Source organism: Diabrotica undecimpunctata, chromosome 1, assembly GCF_040954645.1.
Source record: "Diabrotica undecimpunctata isolate CICGRU chromosome 1, icDiaUnde3, whole genome shotgun sequence".
Lineage (NCBI taxonomy): Eukaryota > Metazoa > Arthropoda > Insecta > Coleoptera > Chrysomelidae > Diabrotica > Diabrotica undecimpunctata.
This window is the reverse complement of record NC_092803.1, coordinates 165784699-165806922: the sequence shown is the minus strand read 5'-3', so window position 1 is coordinate 165806922 and position 22224 is coordinate 165784699. Positions and strand designations below refer to the sequence as shown.

Genomic DNA, 22224 nt, shown 5'->3' with positions numbered 1-22224 from the left:
TCTGGTGATTTTAAGCTTGAATTAAGGGTTGAACATTTTTTGCGTAATTACAAAATTACAAGTTGAATATTCAGAGATTGTGGATTACAATTTCAACTGTATTATTCTCTTAAATACTGATGTGGCTTAAATTATTTTTGCATAATTTAAATAACAATAAAATCTACTATGCGATTAGAGTAACTCAATTTTTAATGTTTTGTGGTTTAACTGCTTTTTGCATAACACCATCCAACTAAGGTAATGGGCGCGTACAGAGGACCAATAGAATGATAGAATGGCATATAAATTAATCATCAGACAACGTCGCAAGACGTTTTGAAACCTTTATATGTAATAGAAAAACACATAAACATTTCCTAAAAATAAGGCACAGCCAGTGATTTAAATGTATACCAGTAAACTGACTTGTTTAACTAAAAAACAAAATTAACGGATACTTTAAAGTTGCGGTAATGTCGTTAAATAGCCAACTAAACTGTTTTACAAAACAAATAAATATATTTTTAAAGATATATTTGTTTAAATCCTCATAAAATTTAGTTATATAATTAAAAATAGTATTTTTTACCAAAAAGTATGAATAAAGGCGCACTGGAATTATTATGTTATTTAAAATGTTAAATTAGAGCGGTATAAATTCGACTTCGTTAAAATCCTAGTAAAACTAGCTTATATTTTCGAAACGTCATAAAATTAATTATCCCCCCACCCCTCCCAGAGCGCATCGGTGCCGAAGAAGGTGTTCTCAGTGTTTCTTTTCTCCCGACCAGATGAAACGAGTGTGCGGCAAAGTTGGCGTCGGTTTTCGAATGAAGGAAACAATTAGACTAGGATTGTGCTAGTCTCCTGGTGGCGGCAACACACAAAGTGTTGTTGGGAAGATACACACACATGTACATATAGTAATATAGAAAAAATAGGGACAGAGGCAATAACTATCTCAAGCAAAATAAAACCCAAGCTGCTTTTGCGAATGTAAAAATATATTTAAACATAAATAAAGGTTATACAACAGTACATAAAATATGATAAATATTGCATCAAACAACATAGAACATGCCTATAATGCAAAAAATCAATAAGTTACTACACAGGACTAATAGAATTTCAATTTCTTTTTTTTTTTTGAAAACTTAAAGGGGTTGCCAATCTCTTTTCTCTCACCGAAATAACAAAATCAGTCAAAATTAGTCAGTCTTAAAAAATACCGAGAAGAATCAGTTCCAATTCAGTCTTTTAAAAACTAAGTCCTGTCTCTCAGTGCAACATTTCAATATTTTTTTTTTATAAAATACAAAAATAAGAACTAATAACTAGGTACTATAGATATAAAAAGAAAAACAAAATATAAAGCCTCCAAAATTAATCAGTAAATATGTAGCACTTAAAAATCTAACTTTTATCATCAATTTAAAGCTCAATTTACGCCCTACAACCAAATATTGCTTTTTAAATTACGAAAACCCAAATACACTTTATCAACATTTTTAGTTTACATAGATGTAACTTTCATACCGATATCAATTCATTTTAACAATTCAAAGAATTACTCGTACGCAACAATAACACAAAGATATAGTATTAATTAACGTTACGAAATTGCGCGACAAAACTCCTCACTATAAATTACCACGCGCGATAATAAATTTTTCTATGAAACTTCACCGCAACAAACGATGAAAACAAAATATATTATTTGTAGACAAAAAATGAATTTGAAATTCATGTTAAAGTATTAAATATATTATATAAATTCCAAAATTGTAGTCGGTAATGATACACATGCAGTAAATCGGAGCAACAAACGTGCGATAGTTATACAGATCTGCGATTCTGTCGCGCATGGTTTCATCGCGTGAGTTGTTATCTATCTTTAAAAAATGCGATCAGTTTGTTTAGGTTATCGTATTAAATCGACTAGAATGTTTAAAGAATTTCCAATCAGATTTATATTGCACGAAATTTCCTTCATTTTAGGTGCTACAAATATTAAATTTTTTCACCTTAAGCAAATAAACAAAGAGGATAAATAATATATGTTTTACATATGTCCAAATATGTATATATGTATTTTTAAAAATAAAGTCCCTTTCACCAATTACTATATAAAAAAGGCTTTGATTTTTCCCATTAATACGTTCCAACCGTATTACTGACTATTTAGCGTTACAATCTTCAAACTTATAACATTCTTTAGGATTGATTTAACAAAATATATCACAGTGCCAAAATATATTGTAACCGCTTCAAGTCAGTAATATGTTTCAAGGACATTTAGGAAGAAACCACGGAGATATCTTGTAAAATTTCGCAGAAAAATACTTTTTGATAATTAAGTTTTGTTTCACAGCCAATTGTTTTCTAGAACAACTCTATAATGTGCAAGAGATCAAAAGTTTTGATAATACTTTCCAACGCGTTTATTTTGAGATCAATTCCCTAACAGTGGGTTCAATTTTACATTTTTTTATATTAAGTTGTTCAGAAATAAGATATTACTTCGAAACAGTAAGAATATAATATTAATTTCATATTTAATAAAAGTTTTGGATTTCATGTCTTGGAAATTCCTTCTTCTTTAGCGTTTATGAAAATGAAGTTTTATCAGACTGTAATGCATATCCAGAATCTTATATTAATTTTGTATTTATCACCCAAATATAGAACATGTAAAGAAGTCGACATAAAGGTAAATTAAACAACCGTATTATTAATGACGCATTTTATGCGCATACATAAAAACTGATGCTAAGGTATAATGAAAGTCTTAAGGTATACGCGCACTTGACCGAACCGGCCGGTAACGGAACCATGACGATCGGCAATTTATTGACTTTCTGTATTCAAATTAATCAGTTCACACTTTACAGAAACATAACACATTCACCCACACCCAACTGCGCCAAAAACACGGAATGGAATACTTTCGCGGTTAATGAGTAGCGTTGTATTGCCAATGATTTAGTGAGCGCTATTACAACGGAACGAACCGTAAAATAAAATGTGTGAGATCAGCTTTTTTACAATGGATAAAAGTTTAAGATATTTTTCATAACTTGTAAGTATTGATAAAATTTGTTTGATGGTCGATTAAATCAGGAAATAACGTAGCAAATTCACTTTCCGCATTTCGCTTTTTACAAATTTCCCGGCACGTTCCATTACCGGCCGGTATATTGGCGTTATCTAAGTGCGCGCGTACCTTTATTGGCGATCTCCAAGGAATGCGTGGTATTGATCAAAATAAATACATGAATAGGATCGTTTGTATTAAAAATTATTAAAAATGACACAACTGGGAATAAAAGGAATCAAGGGATAATTGTCGAAAACAATACTTAAAACAATTTGGGAGTGGTAACCACAAGACAACGTGAACAAGAAAGAAACATTTGTTGGCCTGTTGTATATAAATTTGTTTTGCCTCATACTGGTTGTGATAAAAAAAATGTAAGTAAAAAATAACCAACCTAATCTAGCCCGATGTGAAATTTTAAATTAAAACGAAAAAGTCGTCTTATGATCGCACCTCTGAAATACAGCCATCATTAAAGTTTTTATTGACTACATTAACGTCGTAGATATGAAAATATTAAGAATTCGAGGAAAAGTAGAAATGAGAAAGACAATGAAAGTTACAAGGTACATAAATGGAACGATCTAAGAGAAAACATTGAAATTGTATCATTACTTGACATAAGAGTGGCTGAAATTGAGAGTAAAGCATGAAATTAGATGCAAAAGCTAAATTAGTCATGATTTATTATTAATTTTTTAATAAATGAATACTTTGTTGATATAAATTTACTTACAATATGATATTTTATATAAAAAACTGGATGTACGAAAGCATGTCTCGCGAAGGTGTTACTTTAGTTATGAACTTTGTTCGCCAAAGTCAATATTTTAGGTCAAGGTCACACGAAAAGACCTAAATAATACATCTTTATTTTTACTAGTAATTTTTCTAAATATATAACTTATCTAAATAATTTATCAAAATTAACTTATCATAACATTATTAAAATTTTTGGTTCCAAATATACCTAAAAAATTTATTGCATTCTTATACTGTTGTATACTGAAGTACAGTTCTGATTTAAATACGAATTTTTAAAATATAACTTTCTTATAATTTAGAGAAAGCAGTCTATCATTTCTAAGTCTTTTCATCACAATTTTAAGTCAAAAGTCTTATAATTTTTACAATCGTCGCTAAATAGCAATAAAGTATCTCCCTAGTTTCTTCAATAAAATGACAAATTTATAACTATTATTATAATCAGAGATCATACCTTAATATATAAAAGTATTTGGTTTTTATATTGTAGTAGGTAGCTGAATAATCACAGAAACTGCCTTTATATTAATTATGAGATAAAAGAAGATATGTCATTTACTTAGTACTTTTTTATTAAATCATATCCATATTATGATTTTGATTAACATACAAGAATAACAAAAGCTATATTCATATTTATGACAAGATTCGGTTTATATTAAAAAATATATTATGGCTACTTTAGGAAAGAAACACAAGTGGGCGTTCATTATATCTTTTCCAGAAAAAGTGTAATTAGTGAATCTTAAAAAGTCAGCACACCCCGCTAAAATGGAAGTTGACGAATTTTTGAGACGCAGGTATCCTTTAATATCCTTCATCGTAACTGAACAGTAACTTAAGCTAACTAAAATAAAGAAAGAAGTTTGAAATAAGCTTTTATTGACGTATCTCAGGGACTCAATGTCTCGTGGAAATAAAGCAAACAAGAGGTATCAGTACTAAATATTTAGAGCAAGAAGACCTGTTATTACAAGAAAGTGTTCATCACTTACGTATGAATTAAACAACCACTTGAAGAAGGTAGCAAATTCATGCGAAAAACTTAACCATTGGACTTGGCATATTCAGATACATCTACAAGTAGTGCCTGAATAGATTATTTTCCCATTAATTCATTTGATATTTGTTTTAAATTACTTGCTGATAGTCAGGTTGAACATAACTTAAAAATAAATTCTAAATAGCACCATCTATATATTTTTTTAAATTGTTATATTAAGACTGACTCTATAACCCCTCGAAATTTTTTCTTGGCTTTACTAATTTTGTTTTTTTTCTTCTTTTATCTTCTTTTGTCTCTTAAATTAAAAAGACATAGGAGGTCCTATGATTTAAGCAAAATTTATCTGTTTCCCTCTAAATTAAATTAAAGTATGATCTCTACAAGTTATCGACTGCTTGACAAAATAGACTAGACGAAATTTTTAAACGTTTTTTTTTTGGAAAGAACGGTTTTCATTATGACTTTCAAAGATGTTTTAGACTTGGATTAAAACCAACATTATAATTATTTTATTCGTATTAACATACTATCTTTTCCATACTTTGCAAAAATTGATAAAACTGTTTAATCAAACAAAAATGGAAACATCTTTAGTTTGTTTGATAGCATTAATTTATAAGTAATATTGTTATAGAGCTATTTTAGTTCGATCGTTTGTCTTTTTTCTCCATGGATAAATTATCGAAGTTCGTTATTGCTTTGGAATGTTATTCAAGAAGATATTTTAGTCATTTTGAGATACAAAATACATTGGTCCTTCGAGCTGAAAATGGTGATTCAAATCTACATTTTAAAATTGAAAAACTATTTGATATATTCAAAACAAATGAAAGTAGCTTTTGTGTTTTAAAGTAAAAGAAATTGCCTTTATCGAAGTTTAAGAAAATTAAGAGAAGTGTGAACCAAGCTCAATTAATTTTGAATGTAGCATATGAAAAATTCTGTATATTATTTTAAGATATTACATAAAAGACAATGACTTTAATAGAAACAAATACCCAAGTGAATTGGTCAATTTTAAAAATATTAAATCACACGTTAGACGTTAATGGGACACAATCATTATATCAGGTAGATTGAAATAAGTTGAAAGTTTCAAAAAAAGATAGATTTCCATAGAATTATACTGGATATTTTTTAACGAGAATTGTAAACCACAAAAAAATATACTAGTATTAAAAAAATATTATACTAGTACTAATATTGTTATGCTAAAATCTTCAATATTATTATGTTCTAATCGAAAGTATCTTGCTACATATACCAATTCAATCGAACTAAAACACTATGCCAATATAATATATGGGCCGATTTTAAATTTCGTCTAGCCTAAGAAAGAAAATCTAAAGGGAAAACTGAAATCACAGCGGGGGCTTAACAGGGGGCTGATTGGTTTGAATGTCTTTCTGCCTCCTATGATAAATGCTTCTGTGGTTATTCAGCGAATTAAGCGTTCGAAAAACTTTCCGACAAAGACCGCAGACGGCGCTGTTCAACGGCTGAAGGTGCTGCTGCTCCTTGTGACGTTTGAGAGTCAATTTGGTGCTGAGCAACTTGCCACACACGTCACATCGATGACTGGCATTCAAGGGAAGGGGGAAACTGAGACGGCGTTCGACTGATGGTGTCCCCGAGCACGACCGAGAACAAGAGACAATTTCCCATTAGGCCCCCGCTTTTATTTATTTTCGTTTATTTTATTCAATATATAATAAGATAGGTCAAGCTAGTCTTAATAACAAAACCAAGATGAGCGTAATATTACTTCATACAGCTGCACCAACCAGATTTGAACTCATATAGAAATGTTATCGAGTCTTCTACTGTTTTAAAAAAATAATGGGGATTTTTGTTAAAGGAATATAACCGGTTATAATTGTTATTATAATGGGAATGGTACAAAAGTTTTTGGTGTTGATGACCTCTGAATTTATCTATCAGTGTTTTCTTGAATATACCACATAGCTTGAAAGTCCTACCATTTAAATATATTACCGAATTTAATAAATATAAAAAAATTACATAAAGAAACGAAAAAAAGCATGGAATATTGTATGAATATAAAACAAAATAGATAGTAATGGAATCAGTTCAATTTAACACACGGGATTCCCTTTCCATCCAATGGAAATCCTTGGAAAAGACCAAGGATAAGAAGGTAAGTTCTGTTATCAAAACACCCAGTTCTGTGTTTTACCATAGTTGCTCTAACAACATAGGAAGCTGACAACGTTGTTGGATATAAAAAGCAGGAATACGTCAGTATTGTTGTAAATTAAATTTAACTGACGAAACAACAAAAAATAAATACTTTTCATCGTAACCTAGAGTACTTAACCCCATGAAAGCTATTTGCAATTTCATTATATTTCACCGTAATATTCATTTTTTTCTATAGCTATAGGGGGCGGAAACAGAGAAATCAATAAAACACCTTAATCATTTTGTACTTCCCCCTACTTCTTTTTGCTAAGGCACGACTCTATAATACTTCTATAATGGTTTTGACTCATTCAAAGGTCGGCTTGTTTTGTAAAAAAATATAAATTTATATATTAAGATTAATAGGATACTAGAATATAGGGTTTATTATTACTAAGTAGATCCCTTCTTTTTTTTTTAATTTTTGGCTATAAAAAGGGAAAAGCTCAATCAAAGAAAATTGAAAAAAAAAACGAGATCAAATATACTGTTAAAAATATACTGTTACATAGTTTTGAAATAAAATAATATTTGTAAATCTTGGAAGATATACCATTTTTCTCATACTTATCTCTCTTATTTCTAAAGCCAACTTTCCCTTTTTATACTCTGTATATCTATAATGGATTACCAGGTATATATATTTTTAAGCGTTTGTACAATAAAGCAAATATATAGGTATTTTATATATTAGTCTCACAATATGTGATCTCGAATGATAAATACCTGAAAAATGGACAAAATAATATGAAAATGAATAGAAAAATATATGGACTCTGTACCGAAATAGTGTTATGTTACTGGACAGATTTATTAAACCAAAAACTTTTTTATTGTAGAAATTTTAATGTCAACTTTAAAATGTCTTGTCATATGTCAATGTCAATGTACCTACACATAATGTCAATGTGCTACAGTTTTAAATTTTTTGGCGGTATTATAACAAGACAATATTAATCATGTACAGTAGTAAAATAAGTAACATACAATTAAGCTGACTTAAGTCACATGATTACATTTTAAGAAAAATTCGCAAATCTTGTAAAAACTGACTCACACAAGAAAAGGTCACAATTAAGATGGTTAGATGAAATCAAACAACACACTGTCATCAAACTTATTAGAATTAATGTTCAGTTATCCAGAGCTGCTTATGGTTGCCTATATAGACATAAATCAGATAAAATAAAATGTTATTATTGGGAATAATGTTTTAAGTGTACAAAAAGTTCTTAGACGCATGAAATGTTACCACAGACGTTAAAATTTGTTGTACTTCTATAAATAACTATATGAACAACGCAGATAGATATCTTGACATCTAATAAAAGTTTAAATTCTTGGAAAAAATCCTGCCAAAAACAACAATTCGTTATTATTCTTGAATGCAATTCCACATTACATTTTAGTGTTATTGTTAATATGTCAATACGCATTTATAAAGTGGGGTATTGTTACGATTATTTTCTAAATATGACATTAAATTAACGAAGACTAAGTTTAGTCAATTTATTAGTAACATCATGGAAATAATTTTTGTATCATTTGATTTAATAAATCTGTCCCTAGGAACATTTCGAACAAACTATTTCAAGACTTTGCCAAAAATGAGATATACAATCCGAAATCAGTCTTGTGGACTCTCCAGAATAAATTGTTGACTTAGAGGCAAAAATTCATAAATATATTTAACAATTTGGATTTAGGAACTTTGGGATAATGAATAGACAATATATCTAGATGGTTTTTGGTTGAATATGTCAAGTGTCTTACAAGTTGTACATGCATCTTGATGCAGTACGACATATTAAAAAAAAAAAAGATTTTTCGTTTACGTTATAACTAGAATTTTTGGTTTTTCTACAAGAAATTAGACTAGCAACTGCAAATTATAAAATTAAGCCGCAATAAAAAAAAATTAAAATAATTTAGATAAAGAGAATATTATATAGATTTTTTATGATTTTTAAATAGTAGGCAGAAAAACGACAAATCCAAAAAAGATGTCAAGATTAGATCATGATGTCATGATCAGATAAAAAGGACTAATATTAATGATCATAACTATATTTTTTAAGATTAAGAATGCTTTACGGAAACCAAGATAATAATTATTTGACACTTGAGAATTTGAGATCTGTTAGTATCGTTTATTTACCGATTTATTGAAATAATTTTCAGCATATTTATAAAACTTTGTATACTACAGTCACCTAAAAATAGATATAAACAACACAAACTTAAGTATAACCGATTAATCAACTAAAAATGGAAAATTTTCAAATTATTGGCGGCCCCGCCATTTTTTAATGTATTATATACAAACAACTTGGTAATGTCCATTTTTCAGGCAATAAAAGATAAAAATATATTTAAAAAACAATAACAACTTACATTATGGAATAAATAAAATAAAAATTTGGAACATAATATTTTGTACGTGTTGAAGCAAATAGTGTACAAGCAGACAAATGAATTCGTTTATTTCCAATACTATACATTTTGATTCGTTTTTTAAAAAAACGACAAAAACTGTACGATTCGTGTGAAATAACTGTAAATTTTATGTAAGAGCAAGTGCAGAACCAAAAAAGATAAATGAACAATGAGAAAAAAGATGTGAGCAGTTCTTGCATATCTTTTAATGAACGGGGTTTATCGACCACGTGACTTTTCCACTAGACATGTTTAGTAATGAGAAAGTCACGTGGTCGATAAACCAGCCACTGGAAAGAGATGCAAGGACTGCTCGTATCTTTCTTCTCTGTCGCACTTGGAGAACGAGTTTAGATTGCAACGCAAACTAGAGTATTATTTGTCTAGCATGTAGGTATTTTATGTCTATGCCTATATGCATAGACATGTAATACAAATAGACTGAGCATTCCCCCAGTGCTACAGAGAAAACTGAGGCAAAGCACTCCCTGCATCTCGTTCTGATGGGTGGGGATTACCTCCCACGTGACCTTCCCACTCCAAACATAAGTAAAGAGAAGGTCACGTGGTCGATAAACCCGGTCCATTAGAAGAGATACAGGGACTACGTTGTGTAAGTTTTCTCTGTTGCACTAGAGAAACGGGCTTCTATTGCAGCACTCAGTCTATTTGTATTATAGATTTATGCCTACACCTAACCCATAGACATATAATACAAGATAAACTGATCGCTGCAATAGCAGTCCGTTCCCACAGTGCGACAGAGAAAACTGAATCAAAGCTGTCTCTGCATCTCTTTTTGATTTGCCAGGTTTATTGACCACGTGACCTAAATGACCAATGAAAAGGTCTGCTTTGCGTCAGTTTTCTCTGTCGCACTGGGGGAACGTGACTGGTATTGCAACGATCAGTCTATCTTTTATTATATGTCTACAATCTAAAGAAGTAACTTAACCTAACCAAGTAATTCTTATAAAATTCGTGATGACATATGTAGGATTAAAAAAAAGATATTACAAGATAATAAAAATATATAACTTGGTGGGGCAATTTGGCAAACAGATAGACAATATTAAAACATACAAAATGGCATATAATCGACACAAAAAACTGGAATATCACCAAATTTCTTTGAAACAAGCGGTGGAAAGAGTTTTACTGCAAAGCAGCCAAGCAAATGCAATCAGATATAAATGTTACACATTATTGTAAGAATTAGTAATTAAGTAGTTAATATATTAGGGAGATGTGAGATAATTTTGAAATTAAAAATATCAATTAAATTAGTTGGATACTATATTTCTGGGAAAAACCAGACGAAGAAAGCAAACAAAAATATAGTGCAAAACAGATAAAAAATGTTTCTAAAGCATATTATTGACAAATAATAAAGCTGTACACGAGGATAGCAAAGATAACTGACACATTGACGAAATAAATGATAACATGTATTTTACTGAACTAAGTTAGATCAAAAACTGCCAAAAAAAGATGAACTTAAGGCACGGGAAAAACAGTTAATTAAAAATACAACACTCGCCGTTGTCCATTGTCCATTTGTGATTTTAACGGTAATCAAGAAGTATGGTATTGGAAATAAACAAATCATCAATGCTGCATTTGCAAAAAATAGAAAATCAACCCACCGCATCTTAAAAAATAAAAATTCGAAAAAAACAATTTGAACCCTTATTGGCCCTTCCTGCGAAACGCTAGAAGGGCGTATATGAAAGTTTACAGAATACGCCCTTCCGGAACGTCTCAAAGATAAAACGGATGGGGGGTTATCATGTCTTCAGCCTTAACGTTCTTAACATTTCTATGGTAAATGCTCTTGTGATTGCGTAATGAGTTCAGGCTGCTGTACACTCTCTTGCAAATGTTGCAGACGGGTTCTCTAGACGGCCTCATATGAACGTTCTGTATATGCCTCTTCAGTCTCGTAAGGCTGCTGAGGCTTTTGTTGCATGGCTGGCAGCGAAAATCGTCCAGACCTGACGGCAGAAGAAGCCTTATTAGCCCCTCTCAGCCGCTTCGATTGGTAAGCTATGTACACGCGGTCCCTTTACACTTTGTCGATTTTCTTGACTTTTTACCTATTTCAGTTACTATTAACCCCTAAACCATCTGTATCATGAGAGATTTTAGCTTTTAATTAACGTTCCTCAATTAACGTATATTATTCTCAAATTGGTTAACTTTTGGGGAACAAAATTGCATAATTTTCTTATTGAATGAAATTTGAATACTACCAAATATGCTAAACATGCACGAGAAGTAACTGTAGGGATAATAGATGCAGACTCTACAAACACAATAAAAAAATTGCTTATTATCTCTGTTATTGTTCTGTTGCCCATGTTTTCAAAATCATGCAGCAAACGTAAAACGATTTGTACCAGCAAAGAATATAATTTTACATAATTAAAAAAAATATCATACTCGTTTTCTAATAATTGTTTACCATTCGATAAGTCAAATGCTAAAATATAACCATTGCCATATTATGCAAGTAGAACCAGTGGACAAGAAACGTGAAAATTGTACAAAACAATATATTAACATTTAACTTCTGTTTACTTTTTGAAAAAGGAAGAGAGTTAAACTATATTTTTTTTTTGATTTTGAAGTTGTGATGTTTCAAATTATTTCGACAAACCTTAAATCATTGTTTTTATGCAAATCATGATTTTTATGGTCTGCAAAAGGAAATATGGCGCTATAAGAGGTCAAAGACCGGAGGTAAAGGAACTTATAGACCCAAAACACATAGAAAATAATACATGGATTGACTATCTAAAAAAGCTCTATACCAAGGAAGAACAAATAACGCTAGAACCGGAAACACCAGAAATTACCACAAAAGAGGAAGTTAATATAAATACACACTAACTTGAAAAACATTTAAAAAGCTGAAGAACAGAAAGGCTGCTGGTAAATATGGAATACCAAACGAATGACTGAAATATTGTGGCGCAGCAATGACAGAACAATTAACAACATTAATTAACAAAATTATAAAACACAATAAAATACCGGACGAATGGAGAACACAAGAACTAATTCAACTATTCAAAAAAGGAGATAAAAAAAGGAGTATAAACTTGTTAAATACTACCCTAAAACTTACAATTAAAATTTTACAAGAACTAATGAATTATGAGATAAGTTTAGGAGATAAACAACAAGGTTTTCGTACTGGAAGATCGTCTACCGATGCAATATTCGTCATAAAGAAAATTACTGAGAAATCACTAGGGATAATAGACCAGCATTTATGTATTTGGTTGAGTTGAAAAAAGCATTTGACAGAGTAAGACTCAAAGATGTAATCCACCTTATTTATAATAGAGAAGTTTGCTTAGATATCATAGAAACTATTAAAAACATTTACCAAAACAACAAAATGAAAGTCGAGTAGATGGACAACTTACAGAATCTATAGACATACTCAGAGGAATAAGACAGGGGGAATCATTGAGCCCTTTTACATTGTCAACAAAGGCAGAGGATATAGAATGGGAAACAAAGAAGTAAAAACACTCTGTTACGCAGACGACGCAATATGGATAGCCCAAGATGAAGTCCACAGATTTAAAATAAGAGCAAAAGAAGTTAATATGACAATCTCAGAAAATTAAAACTGTAGTAATCAGCAAAGAACCAATCAAATGTAAAATATAAATCGATGGTATCACTATTGAACAAGTAATAGAAATAAAATACCTTGGAATTTTATACCTTTTATTAACAATGGGATGAAGTCAAGAATTTATAAAGCCAGTGTAAGACCAACAATGGCATATGCATCAAAAACAAGACCCGACAAAGCTACAACACAAAGATTACTATAAACGGAATAGATAGGAGTACTGAGAAGAATTACGCTGAGATATCGAAAGAGAAGTGTAGATATTTTGAGGAAAATGTAACGTACAGTGTATAAATATATAAACAGTAAACAGAATGGAATAACCACATGAGCAGAATGGGGGGAAACGATACCACATTATTCGAAGAATTCGTTACGCAGATGATACCACAATAATAGCTAATAATATTGAAGACTCTGAAACTGTTTTCTTGTGACATTGAAAACCTTCAAGCAACTTTTGAGCCAAATTATCGAATCTGGTGAACAGTTCAGGCTTTGTACTACTGTTTTCAAGACAAAATTAATGGTGATCAAGAGACAAGAACACAATACGCCCTTCAGAGCCAATGGAAATATAATTGAGCACGTCCATTGAAGTTTATTTATCTTGGAGCTATATTAAATTAAAAATGGAATTGCGATTAAGAAGAAAAAGGGCAGAATGGCCATGCCCCAACAATGTTTTTTTAAGAGTAGGTATTTACCACTAGGTAGCAGAATACGTGTTATCAAACGTTATGTGTGGCCTACTGTGTTATATGGAGTGGAAATTTGGTCACTTAAAGTAAAGACTTTAAATAAGATCAAAGCCTTCGAGCTGTCGACCCATCGTCGGCTGGTACGTATTTCTTGGAGTGCTCAACTAACAACTGATGAAGTTTTAACGAGAAGTAGGGTAGAAAGACAATTGTTAATTAAGGTAAAACATCGTCCATCTCGATTGAGACATGTGTTGATGGGACCCCGATACTCGATACCAAAACTAATATTACAACTAAAAGTTGAGAGCAAACGGAGACATGGTGGAAAACAACATTCCTGGTTAGTAATATGAGGGAGTGGTTGGGAATACCCCGCCCCTACCATATTTTAGACAGATCGAACAGGGTGTTCTGGTCGTTTTACAACCATAGAAAAAAATTGGATATTTGAACGCCGACATGCACCCGAAGGGAAAGAAGTATTCATAATAATTTTAACGATAAATGCTGATACGGATGTCAAGTCCATGAAGCTATAGAACATTTGCTGCAACTGAATATTAGGAACGGTATGAGTAGTAGATCTGTGAGTAGAAAAAAAGATATTCCATAAAGAGATAGCTAAAAACTAACTAAATTTGTCAATTTTTTCAACTAAACTGAAGAAATGGAAGTAATGCTATCCGAAACAATACATTATAAACCTTACAATAAAGTATAATCAAACAAATCATCACAATTACTATTTTAATTGGGAATAAGCCACAATTTTGACGTTTATTGGCTCACGTTTCCATTTCCACTTCGGAAATCGTTCTGAAAATACAAACATAGTAATTGCTTTACGATGCCATAAGAAAATAGCTTCAGAACAATATTAAGAAATCATCACAAATTCAATTATATCTGAAATATTTTGCTGATCACTGTTAATTTTAAATATTATTGTGTTCCTACGAGAAAATCGATTGTTTTATAGAAAAACCGTTCATAAATAAATTGAGTTGTCTTAAATATAAAATATATGGAATTAAAACGAACTGTTCAGTGCACTAAATGTATTTAATAATCACAAATTTCACTATATTTAAATTTTTTAAAAGCATATAAATCTTAGGCAATTGCTCGTTTAAACAACTTTGCTTCAACCAAGTGCTAATATAATCCCAGCAGTAAACATTTTAGTGCATCAAAAGTATTTATTAACTAAAACACTGACAACCGGGGTCCAAAATATTTACAAAATTCATCAAAAATTCATAACTATTATTTTGATGAAAACTCACAATTCTGTTCAAATTTGTGGTACCACGAAGTCGGTTTTTATATAAATAAATTTTGTTTAAATTTAGAAGAAGGTAGTTTCCAAGATTTAACTAATTTTAATCTCTAACACTATTTGAAAAGCGTTTCCCTTGAGGTAAATTTGTATTTGTCCAATAACGCAATTGCCATCTTTTGATAAATTTGAGTATCATTCTATTACATGCCCAAAGAATTAAGAAAATTATGGAATAAGCACCAAAAATTAAACAAAAGGTTTTATTTAAATAATTCTTTTAGCAAATCTTTCTTTTGGAAATCTCTCATGACTTTTGAGTTCTAATGAATACAAGTATGTTCTAGAAGATGACAGCGTAATTTTAACCATTATATTTTTGATCAATTGGATTTTTGCAAACCTGAATTAACTTCATTCAATATATGGTAGTATATTTTTCAGGTATTCGATCTTATATGATGTTACATTTTATTAAAAAAAAAAAACATTTTTGACCTTTCAAACTACATCTAATATGGATAGAGTTCGCTCTATATGCGATATCAACAGCAAAAACTGTCCGAAATAAAATTTAACAAGAAGGGCCGACTTATTTAGAGATGAATAAAAAAATACACAGATAGTTTGATAATAACAAGACGGAAATAGTAATAGAAATACACTTAATATAGTAAACCTTATCGACCGCCACAGAATTACTAAAAAAATTCGTTTGCATCCAGTGAAGGTAGTGAATCTGATGCAACAGAAAAAACAAAGATTTCGTTATGCCAAAACGGAGTACGAGAACTTCGGTATTAATGATCATAGAAATACCTATAAAATATTAGAATATAAGAGGAGTGATTGTAACATCATAAAAAACAAGGATGACGTTATACTAAAAGGCCGTTAGAAGGGGTCTCCGATATTAATGATCAGAGAATATAATGGTGTAGAAAACCAAAGATTCCTTTTTGTTGGTTTGCCTATGAAATCTCACGTCCTTTTTTTATTTTCGAAGAAAGTCCTATCATATTCATTTGCAACTATTCTCAGCCTGCCGGATATTTGATAGATTAAATCACAAAATAACCTTAGGATATCAAAAAATGAAAGCAATTAATGAAAAATAAGAGATGATATTTTACGAATGAGCAAGTTTGGATCATAACAAAAGTTTATGTAAACGAGGTAGTATTTTCTAAAAAATTAAAATCTTTTTATACAGCGTTATACCAATTTAATCACATTACAATTCTCGATATAATTACTCAGAAACAATATTCTTTCTAATTTTTTTCTGATGATAATTGCACGTATGCACAACCAAACTGTTCTTAGTCCTGTAAGACCTGTTACAAATCTTACACCAAAACTCTTCTGTCTGTGCATAGTGAAGGTCTTTGACGTGTCTTCTCAACGTTATCTTGTTTCTTAACACCTTTCCGCAAATCGAACATTCTTGTCCGACCCCTGGCCTGCTATCTTCACCTGACATAGAGAAAATAATATATTAGTTGACTGTCTGGAAGATTCTACTTTTCGGAGGAAGCAAATAAAAGAATAAAAAGCTTTCGAGTAAATAACAGTCAACTAAAATGGTTATTTTCTCTATTTTTAGGAATTTTAAAGAGCAACTTAAAAAAACGGTAGCAATGTGGTACTAACTAAAATATATTTTTCTAGAACAGAGCTTTTAAACATTCGGTTAATGTACGGGTTGAATTTATCTGACTCCCATAAGCATACTAATTTACCCTCGTATAAATAAAAACTACCTTAATTAATTTTATAAATAAAGTTGCAATAAAACTAGAAGAAGAGATAGAGGATTTAGACCAAAAACACACTTAGAGATATAAATAGTAAAAATGGGACAGAGCAAACTGAGAATTGTATATTTACGCAAAAAAACCAGTGGTAAGAATATATACTTCATAGTCCAAAGCGGTTTTGTGACCGATCGAAGTCCACGGAGTTGCAGAAAGTATTCTTATGTATTTTGAACCGCTGAATTCCAATTTCAAACTTGTTTTTGCGTCGGAAATTACAGGAATTTGTTATAAACAATTTAATTGTTTAACTGATTATAATTCGTTAACTAACAAATATAAATCATTTTTCCTTTAAAAAACCACAAAATGATGTTTGGTAAACCTTGATCCAATTATTAGAACCGGAAATATTAACTAGGCTGCATTTTGAGTAAAATAGCTTTAGAATAGCTCATATTAAAGGAAAAACATATAGCTTTAAAACTAAACCCTAATAATAATAATCGAAATATGATTTTATAACAAACTCATAAGATAAGGATTACTTTTTTCACAAATAATGCACAAATTCAAATTAGGTATGTTATTTTCCACATTTTCATTGAACGTATAGAAACTACTTTTTAAATTTATATTCTTAACATATGATAAGTAGAAAGGTGGGCACTTGGGCGCTTTTTTTGACCTCCGCGGCTTAAACCGTATGCTCATCCGCTTCGCAAATATAATTCTTGTATTACGCTTCCTGCATAACTCTCATAGTTATACGGTTCTAGGCGTTCGGACTGCTTTATGATATTAAAAAATTTATTTAGATATATCTTATAGTAAATAAATTTCTTTGTCTTGGATCGTACAATGTGACTATGTAACTTGCTTCGATATAATCTAAAGTTTTAGTAGCTAAAAAACCTTATAAACAAATTATATGCCTTTTTTGATAAAAAAAATATCCGTTTATTTATTTACTTACATTCAATTAAAGTAATTAATTCAACTGTTCATTTGTCTAGCCCAAAAAAGCAGCCACTGATTACAAATAGTTCAAAAGCTAAGTAAATTTCATAGATACAAAGTAAAATCTAAAATGTATCTTAAAACAACTCACAATACTAAAAAACTAATTGTTATAACTTTGGTATACACAATAGTTCCATTATAATTATTAATAGTCCAGTCATCAGAGGCTTGACTCCTAAAAACCATACGAACAAGCTGAATTTTGCTGAGAATATTAATTTTGGGACCCCCAAAAGGATGCAAAAAAGTTTACCATGTTTACCCCCGGGTTTCCCCCTCGTAGAGGGTAAAAACGCACAAAAATCGACCTATGACGACTGGAGTATAACGTTTAGTTTTAAAGCTGGTAATTTTAATTTAATTTGAGCTGTTATAAAGTTATTTGATGAAGCCGAGTTAAAAGTGAAAATTCGCCTAAATGCAGTAATTTTGCGATGTTTTTGCACTAATTTTACAATATCTCCGGTTCAAATAATTGGATCAAGGTTTACCTAACATCATTATATAGGTTTTTTTAAAGGAACAAATTGCATTGTGTAACAAAAATGCAATCATTTAATCATTTAAACAAATAAATTGTTTATAACAAAATCCCCGTCACTTACGACGCAAAACCAAGTTTGAAATTAGAACTCAGCAGGTCAAAATACACAAGAATTCACTCTGAATCTCCGTCGTCTTCGATCGGCCACGAAATAGTCCTGGCCCCTAGGAGATGCGACAAAGCGACATGCAGCGACAACGATTAAGATAGCTCCCAGAACAAACAAAATTTTGTCACTGCACTGTCGCATGTTTTACCTTAAGAGGATCATTTTACAGATTTGAAATTATATTATAGGTGTTGTAGTATAAAATAAATTGGTAACGTCGTAGGATGTGCAAGGAATGTGATTGTTAACATTTTTAGTGAACCACATTATTTCGAGTTACACCTCAACGTATCTGGAAATGTGTCCCAAACAAATAAAAACTGTTAGAAGGAAATGAGGTTTCTCGAAAATAAGAGTACCAAGAAATATATACAATGTACCTAGAAGACACAAAACTAACTGTCAACATATTGATAATCAATTATGAATTTGCAAGTTTTAAATTATTAACCTTAAATTATTCGTCTTGGTTTTCGTTTTTCCAAGTTTATTCCATTTAGTATGATTATTTTCTGTCATTGGTATCTGTATTTTGGGTTTATTTTGTTTTTTATACTTATACATTTAATATAAAAACCTTTTCATTGTTTTTTATACATTTATTTTAAAGAAATATAAATCATAAAAAGATTCATTCTATATAATCCAATTGATCAAAAATCCAATTATTAAAATAAAGAGGCAGCTGTTTCGGTTAAACAGCTTGAATTTTATTTTTGCAATTTTGAAATTTTGTTCTCTACTTCTGGACCGATATTCGCAAAAGATGCTATTCCAAACTGACCAAAGAATGTGTATTATTAGGGGCAAAAAAATATATTTCACTTTATTTGTTTACGGTACATCCAAATAACGAAGGTATAAAATTTTAAGTATTTAAAAGAGTTACTTAAAATCCTTTATTATGAATATGTAGATATATGTATCTTATACAGGCCTTGTTATTTAGGTAGGTAGCACTTGATCTGTACAACCGAACTGTTTTTTTTTTGTGTTCAAATGAGCTGTTAAGCGCTGGTATGTGTTCAAGTTTCTCCCTGTTTGTCCGATGTAAACCTGCAGATACTTTCTTCATATTACCTTGTAAACTTCCCTTGTAATTGTGTCAAGTTATAAGCTATTATTTTATTCACAAATACGATAAAAAATATTTTATGCTATTAATGTATTATAAAAAGTTTGAGATTTAAAACCTTATTGCAGATTTTTAAGATTTCATTTATTTTATAATATGTGTTACCGTTACAAACGAATGAACCATGAGTTTTATTCAACAAAACCGTTATATGAAAACTTGTATACCCAAATTTATAATGCACAGTCTTTGGTTTATTTTCGAAATAGCACCCAATTAAATTTTATCGATTATATTTGACCCAAAAAACGATAAGAGAGGGACTAATTTTGTTCTAAACGGGACTAAACGTACAGTACAATTCGAGCAGCCTTTTGAGCCGACATGTTCTTCCTCCAAATAGCGCCATTTAAAAAAAATGACTACCGTAGTCTTACAAGTTGAATACAAATAAATTTTGAATTTTCAACAACGAGAAGTTACAAATACAGAACCAACTATATAGTTAATGTGAAAAACGCATGGTGTTCCAAAATTACATTAATTTAGACAACTATTATGGATATTAATTATAAAAATACCCAGAATAGATAAACACTAAATATTTTTATTATAGTTCTCATATAAGTGTTGCATTCATTTACTTTTTGAAAATATTTCATCTGCTGACACTTGCTACTGGTTCTATTAGAACCGAACTAAACGAGAATTAAGTCCTATTTGGAGTTTTTAGAGACATTTTTGTAGTCCAAGATAGTCAGGTCTTTTTTTCGTTACAAATCTGACAATTCAGTGCAACTTGTAGGCCTGTAGGACAAAAATTGTAACATATACGTATGATAATAATATGCAACTGCAAAATACATATTCCAGTCCATTACATCGAATATTTTCCATATCCGCAAGGAAAAAGTAAATTTCTTGTAGTCGGCGGTACACCATAAATCACAAGAAATTTTAATAAAGCTTCTTTATAAAAGGTATTTTTTACTTAAAGAACACTTTCAGGCTAAATCCCAGAACGTTTTCGGAATAAATATCCTATCTCCAGTGCTGCTACTAGGTATACATGTTTAATGCCACTAAATATATGGGTGAAAAACCTTTAAATGTTATTTAATTGATATATATATATATATATATATATATATATATATATATATATATATATATATATATATATATATATATATATATATATATACCTTAATTGGTAGATTACATAGTTGCTGATAATTTTGTAGGATATTTTAACTAGATTTCCTTAATGGTAATGTAAACTGCCAACTAGGGTTACTGGTCTGGAGCCGTAGTCTGTAACAGACTTTAGGTTGCTACAGTTGCACAGCAACAATTTATGTTGCCATCAAGGGAATCTACTTAAAACTTTAATTTCCCACAAAATTATCAGTAACCATATAATTTAATACCAATTAAATATCATTTAAAGAGTTTTTACCTATATATCTAGTGGCTTTAAACATGTATACCTAGTAGCAGCACTGAAGATGGAATATTTACTCCGAAAACGTTATGTGTTTTAGCCCTAAATGGTTCTTTTAAATAAATATACCTTTTATATTTTTTAATAAAAATGTTTCACATAAACAAACTCATATTCTTCTTATTTATTTAATCTACGTTTGTGATTTGTGTTCTTAGATCTAATCACAGACATTTTCTGTAAATTTGATTCTTACATATGAATGTAAAACTGAATATATAAGTTACTGAACACCCAAATTCAAAAAACGTTGGTTCTGTATTCTTAAACTTCTCAATTACAAAAATTTTGAAACAGATCCTAAATTACATTACAACTATATCAAAAACATCGAAAGGAATTATAGTCAAAGAACGTATAAATTCTTATTTTATTCCTCACTTAGATGGCTCCCCCGATATTCAACTTGAGAATCAAAAGAAAGAGAAAAATCAACACAAAACAGGGACAAGATAAACAAAACACACAAAATAAAACACATTCCGAAACTGTAAGAAGACCTAAATAAGGTTTTCACTAAAAAGTATGTGTCTTATTATATTGTTTTAAACATGAACATATTTTAAACCAAACAAGCTAAAAGAACTAATATTTGTTAATATCAAATATATATTTTAATTACAAGCTAATCCATGAAGTAAAAAAGATACACGAATTATGTAGATGAATATGTCAACTAAATAGATTTATTTATACTTATAGGTAGTCTTCCAAAATTAAGTTTTGTGTCAAACGAAAGCCCTCAACGAGCGGATCAATTTAGACGCATCATTCAATTTTACTAGAGAGCGGTTTACGATATGATCGAAAAAACTATTTAGGTCTCTAACCTAAAAAATAATATATTGCGCACAGCAATATTAACTATTGACTTGCGAAGTCAATAAGTTTTTTACTTAAATTAGAAACTTTTTAAACACTCTAAAGTTCTTCAGACATCTTCTTTAAATATCTGACAGTTAGAGGAAAATTTGAAATAATCACGTCGCTGTTATAGTGAAACTAGAGGTTGAGTTAATGAATTACCAAACTTAACTATTAAATGCAAGGTAATTATTTCAAATGAGATCCAACGTTAAACAATCCAAA

General features: G+C 30.2%; 1 protein-coding gene across 14 annotated transcripts in view; it reads right to left on the bottom strand.

Moving 5' to 3' along the window:
* Window positions 1-22224, bottom strand: part of br (broad-complex core protein) — a 178074-nt gene that overhangs the window by 26830 nt on the left and 129020 nt on the right. The window contains exon 7 of one of the 14 annotated variants that reach the window (XM_072520443.1): window positions 967-6468. The exons of 11 other annotated variants lie outside the window; for them this stretch is intronic. In XM_072520443.1, the coding sequence (XP_072376544.1) occupies window positions 6212-6468 (257 nt within the window). In that variant the 3' untranslated portion in view covers window positions 967-6211. Of the gene's footprint in view, window positions 1-966; window positions 11483-16341; window positions 16600-22224 lie in introns of those variants that run through there. 2 more of the 14 variants (XM_072520444.1, XM_072520445.1) reach the window with 2 other exon arrangements.